The sequence below is a fragment of the Limulus polyphemus genome, unplaced genomic scaffold, assembly GCF_000517525.1.
Source record: "Limulus polyphemus unplaced genomic scaffold, Limulus_polyphemus-2.1.2 Scaffold861, whole genome shotgun sequence".
NCBI classification, from domain to species: domain Eukaryota; kingdom Metazoa; phylum Arthropoda; class Merostomata; order Xiphosura; family Limulidae; genus Limulus; species Limulus polyphemus.
In genome coordinates, this window is record NW_013666471.1 from 18,478 (window position 1) to 24,151 (window position 5,674).

General features: G+C 28.7%; 1 protein-coding gene across 7 annotated transcripts; it reads right to left on the minus strand.

The window, feature by feature from the left end:
- Positions 1-3,214: 3,214 nt before the first annotated feature.
- On the minus strand, positions 3,215-5,210 carry LOC106460912. 7 transcript variants are annotated; one of them, XM_022387717.1, is made up of 3 exons: positions 4,778-4,909; positions 4,312-4,373; positions 3,215-3,817 (listed from the first exon to the last, which is right to left on the minus strand). In XM_022387717.1, the coding sequence occupies exons 1-3, from the start codon at positions 4,797-4,799 to the stop codon at positions 3,290-3,292; spliced, it is 612 nt and encodes a 203-aa protein (XP_022243425.1). In that variant the 5' UTR covers positions 4,800-4,909; the 3' UTR covers positions 3,215-3,289. The 7 variants fall into 7 exon arrangements, 1 of the variants encoding a protein (XP_022243425.1); XR_002610881.1 differs by having other exon boundaries at positions 3,643-3,817; positions 4,752-4,909; XR_002610878.1 differs by having other exon boundaries at positions 3,643-3,817; positions 4,746-4,909.
- Positions 5,211-5,674: the final 464 nt, after the last annotated feature.

Sequence of the window (5,674 nt, forward strand, 5' to 3'; positions counted from 1 at the left end):
TTATAGCACAATTTGAGCAGTTTAAAAGTTAATGGTTCATCTATGTAGTAAAACAAATAATTATAATTTAGTCAAAATTATAATCTCTAGGGAAATTTTCTTTATATTGCATCTTTCATTCATGTGATATTTATACATCAAAGACTGCATAAGCTGAACAAGTTTGAATTCTTATGAACACATATGTAGGGAAAAATTTATTGATAATAGTTGTTTAATTTATTAATTCCTAAACAATACAGTAATAAGTAAAACAAGTCACCACTATCAAAACTGAATCTATTTAAAAAGACAGTGATAGAAAAATTAAAATGTAAATAAAAATTGGCTCAGAAGTAGACACGAAGTAAATAGTTACAAGGAAAGAATGACATTTTTTCAATTGTGATAATGTAATTGGTAAAAATGCTATTTTATTGCTAAATGTTGGGAAAGGATCATTTTGAGAAGTGTATCTTTAATTCAGAAGGGCCTCCTGAACACTTATTAATGAGTTGGTAAAAACATAGAAAATGGGTTTCTATATTGAGAAGTTAAAATAATATACTTCCAGATAAGAATTACACAAAGGATGGATTTAATGTATGAAAAAACATTGATGATATAAATAAAGCAAACATGTGCTAATGAAGTTATAGAACACATAAAATTTTTGTATTTAAGAATAGGAAGGCTATTTCAGTTTTTATGAATTTTGGAAAGACCTTTTTTCAGATTTTCAATACTGATCTTGTTATAATAATATTTGAATGCTATAAATGCAGGAATCTAATGTAACCTGATTTGAAAAACAAATTAGTAATGAACTGTGATTTAAAGTTTTTTTTCTTTGGAGGGTAGACAAACAAGGGTTAACATGATTAAGTTAGTGTTTAGACTTGTTAAGGCACTTCAATAGCTGCTGTTAGAAGATCTGTTTAAGTAGTGATACAGTATGTTTGGTGAATTGGAACTTCAAAATTAGAGGCAATAAATGTAAGATCTGGACTTTCTTGTAGTTCTTCAATTACTTCTGTATTTGTGAAATAAGTCACTGAAATGGTGTATCCCTGATTGCAGGGTGTATACCATTAGTTAAAATTATTTACTTCAATTTTTTTTCATGCATACATAGTTGGAATTAAAGGCTGAAATAAGTTTTACTTCATAGTTTTGGCTCACGAAGGTGTGACTTTAGCAGGATAGAGCAGACAGTAGTTCTGTCATGTTGCTCTTTATCTTCTTTGAATTGATAGTACATTTAATAATAAATAGTAAGTGAAAATACTCAATTTTATGATATATATATAGGGTCAAACAGTAAGCATTTCTGTCTAAAGAACAAAGAACATTCTCTATGATACACATAACTATCCACTGAAACTTGTGTTAAGACAAAATGTTGAGTGTATTCAAATTATAGCCCACTAAAATCAAACTAGATGTATTCCTTCACATTTGTATAAGAGAATTTATATAATATGCATAAAAATTCAGTATCACAAGGACCAATTTAAAGAAAACATTTTTCTAAAAAAAAATTACAATTTCTTAATGTTCTTATTATTCTTTATAACAATACTATATGTCTTCAAAAATGTATTTGAAAATTGTAAGTAGTACAAAACTGCTCCTTTTTGTACTTAATCAATCTATTGAACAATGATATACTAGGCTGGCAAATATTATTCGTAGATTATATTGCTACCTTCATGCAATCCTGTTTGCCTTCTTAACTCTTCCTTGCTAGTTTGGGCATTTAAACATTGAATAACTAAAAATATGATGTTTGAGAATTTCATTTTGACTTAAAAGTAGAAAAACTATTTTTTACTTATTTTTAAAACTAGAGTTATAAACCTGTTAATTATTAATATTATATATATCACTATCACCATTATAAAGCCCTATCTTGGTGCTATGAAACATTATTATTATGAATTATCAATTTTTTTTAAACCTATGTGCACCTGTCATGACCTTTTACTGAGTGCCATTTAACATGATATTATGTATTTGATGTCAGAGTTATCAACTATTCATTATGCCATACACTGTTGATTTAGCAACACTTCATGGTAAATAACAAATAAAGAGATACTGAAAAAAAGCTGTAGGTATACATTTTGGATAACCTAGTGGTTATGCATATGCAATATCCAAACTGTACAATGAACAAAAGTATTTCTATTCTTCACATGAACATCACTTTGCACTCCAGCTTGTCAGAATCTGAGTCAATTCACAGACATATCTTGAGTAAAAATACATTTGTAACACATCTGACTTTTCGTATTCAACAGACTTTTACATTTTACTAAAAGAATGACACATTTCACGTAGATTCACATGGTAAGTTCAAAATTATGGTCAACATTCCTTCAGTACCAAGTTGTGTGTGTGAAGTTGAAACTAACTTATTAGGTTTAGACACAGGAATACCACAAACACACATGAAATTAATCTTAGTTACGCAACTGTATTAAGACATTTAATTGTATCTTCATTGCTGTCTATCAACACAATTGTTATACTTCAGTATAAATGCAAATACGTACAATATTCAGTTGTGTTGGAGAAACACGTGGTAGCTGATATTAAATGAAACAAGGATTATACACAAAAATGGAAATACAGCTCCTGGGCTACATGTTACAAAGTTTTATTATTTACATAAAAAACAATGAAAAGTATTTTCTAAAGAAGTTTAAGATACTTTATACCCTATGTTTGACAGAGAGATCATTGTAAATTTGTTTTAAAACTTCACACAATAGCTCTATACCTAAAGTTTAAATAAGACTGCCTACTAATAAGAACATTTTCAATCCTGTGTTAAAAAATGTAGAGATACCTGAAACTTTTTTCCTGTTACAATATTTGATAAAATTTTGAATACAAATCTAGCATCCAAATATTAAATAGAGTTTGCAAAATTACCAATCTAATTATTCAATTATAATAATAGTACACCTATTCATACCTAATATCTACATCTATTATACAAAGATCATTTCTATACCACATCTATAAAACAAACTGAAACATAAGTATTATAAGTAACTAACTAACAAACATTTACTGCTAATGTAATTAAAATTAAAAAAGGAAAAATAAATTTGGCATTGGAAAATTAATAAATAAAAAACAATTTTACTGCTTAATTAATTAAAACTAGATTACACAAATTAATTTATATTTGGCATTGCTTTTATAAAAGTGAATGAACACTTATTATTTAATTTTACACCTTTTTTAGCTTAAATCTTTTGACTTGTTGCACTGTAAATATGTATTTAGTATGGTTATGCTATTCTGCCTTTAATGTAGCTCCACAGTTTGGACATGGCACAATCTGCTTATCATTCAATGATGTAATTTCTATTGTTAAAACTTGTAAACTGTTAATGTCAGAGTTACTTTGACTGGAACAAGGATTAGAATCATTGTATTGTTGAATATGACAAAAAGTTTGAAATTGTTTTCCAGCTTGACAAAGAGCTACAGGTTTATTTATATGAAACTTTTGTTGTTGAATCACAGGAAAATTAGCCTGAAGCTCTTGTTGTTGTTGATGGCGAGTCTTTGAATGATTAGCTCGATACCGTTGTTGCTGTCGCCGATGTATTTCTGGATGGTTGGCACGATACCGTTTTTGTTGTTCACGATGGATCTCAGGATGGTTTCGTCGGTAGCGAGCTTGTTTTAACCTATGTCTTATAACTGCTGGAATTTTTGAGGTACGAGGTGCACCTCTGCGCTTTGGCCTCCCTCTTCCTCTAGATTTAGCTTTCCTGAGTCCTGTTGATATTTGTGTTTCTTTCATTTCTTCTTTTTTCTTAAAAAACAAAAGATAATATCAAAAGCTATTTGCTTCCAAAGTAAAAATGTGCTATTTTGTGTCAATTATCAAAAATGGTAAGTATAAATTTTCATATTTATGTGTTAAAACAAACTTATTCTACAAGTTCTAAAAATAACAGATATATATATATATATATACACATACATTTTTTGTATTGAACTTTATATGTTGTATTGTAACACCATTCATTACATTTAAATTTTATCATGTTATTTGTCTTGAATCATGTTTATAACTTTATTGATTCTGTTCTACAATTACTTTTTTGTAAATAGTTAAGACATCTAATAGTAACACTCCATATTATTATTTAATCCAAAAAATATTATAAGTTTCTGGTAGTTTATATGCATTTTATTTGTTTTACTTTCCTTTGGATGTTTCAGAAAGTGTGAATATGAAAAATACCACTGGCAGCTATATCTTAACTGAAAAAAATTTATCTCTACTAATTACAATTAACTCACAGAAGAATGCACTGTAGATGTTACAAAGGCTTCTGTTATATGACAAGCATTTCTTGAAAGATCTGAAAAGTTTTAATTCAAATTTTCCATTACTTTTTATTAAAAAAGAAGTATTTTGGAATAAATTAACCATGTCAACACACATTTTTTGATATAATAAATGGATCATAATGAAATATTAAAAAAAAGGTTTATTTGTATGTAAATAAATAATTTCAGACAACGAAGGGTAAAAAAAAGTAACACACATATATATATAGGACAAAGCAATGATACTACTATTAGTATGAGAGATATATAAACATGACCCACGTAGTGATAGGCTTATATATAACTGTATTTAGAATCAGAGGCATATATGTACAAGAAAAAGGTTCACACAGTAGTGAAGATAATCATATAAATCTAAGACTTGGTAAGAGACAGCGTATCACCATTACTGTGTGTGTTTTTGTTCTGCAAATACCTCTCTCTCCTAATAGATACATTTTACTATTTCTATATTGTAATTACACCCTTTTTTGTTACAAATGTCAGAAATTCTAGTTAATAATACAAGGTAAGAAGGTAGCGTTCAGTTACTCTGTGTTTAGTTTTGATATTAAAATTAACACACATGTAAGTGCGTGTGTTTCCCCTACTTAAATTAAATATAAATTATCAGTATATATATATGTATACTGGTAACCTAGTTCAACTTCAGTGATATATGCAATGCAGCAATTCTGACTAAATGTATGTACGTCATACTCATTACTACTTACAGGTGCAAAAATAATTGTCTGTGATCGTATCAATGTGGATTTGCTGGTTCCAGTTAAGGCATTTTTCTAACAGTAACAGGGTGATTTGACTGACTTATGCCATGGAATGAGCTGCCATCAGTGAGAACGGTACCTAAAGTCTATGAAGATTACAGGCATAAAAAGAGTACTACAACTGCAGATAAATGTAAATAAGTATCAAAAACATCTTTCATTACGGACGTTTCGATACTGCTTCAAATTCCATCATCAGCGTTAAAATCTCAAAAGTTAGTTCACAATATTATAACTACAAACACCATTTGCTATTGGGCGAGTAGTTTTCTTATTCAATCGGAAGTTTAGAAAGAAATTCAAAAAATTCATGACAAAGTATTATTGTGATGTGAAATAATTATGCTTATGATATTTAACGTTTTCTACATAGTCTACATTCTTCTGATGAAGCATTAGCATTCTTGGCTTAAAAATAAAATAGTCGCATGCAATGGCTCCTGTTGACACTTTGTAATAGGAAGTCGTATTGCTACAGTCAGGTTTTGTAGGACGGATTCTTTACAGTAGGTGTCTGTGACTTGTTGGCGATAAATCTCAACAAT

Bases quoted from the DNA above. Each gene is read 5' to 3' on its own strand.
- LOC106460912 (XM_022387717.1), bottom strand. From the start codon at position 4,799: ATGTATCTATTAGGAGAGAGAG. The intron at 4,374-4,777 runs GTATTTGCAGAA...AAAACTTTTCAG, and splicing joins GTATCTATTAGGAGAGAGAG to ATCTTTCAAGAAATGCTTGT. The intron at 3,818-4,311 runs GTGAGTTAATTG...TTGTTTTTTAAG, and splicing joins CATCTACAGTGCATTCTTCT to AAAAAAGAAGAAATGAAAGA.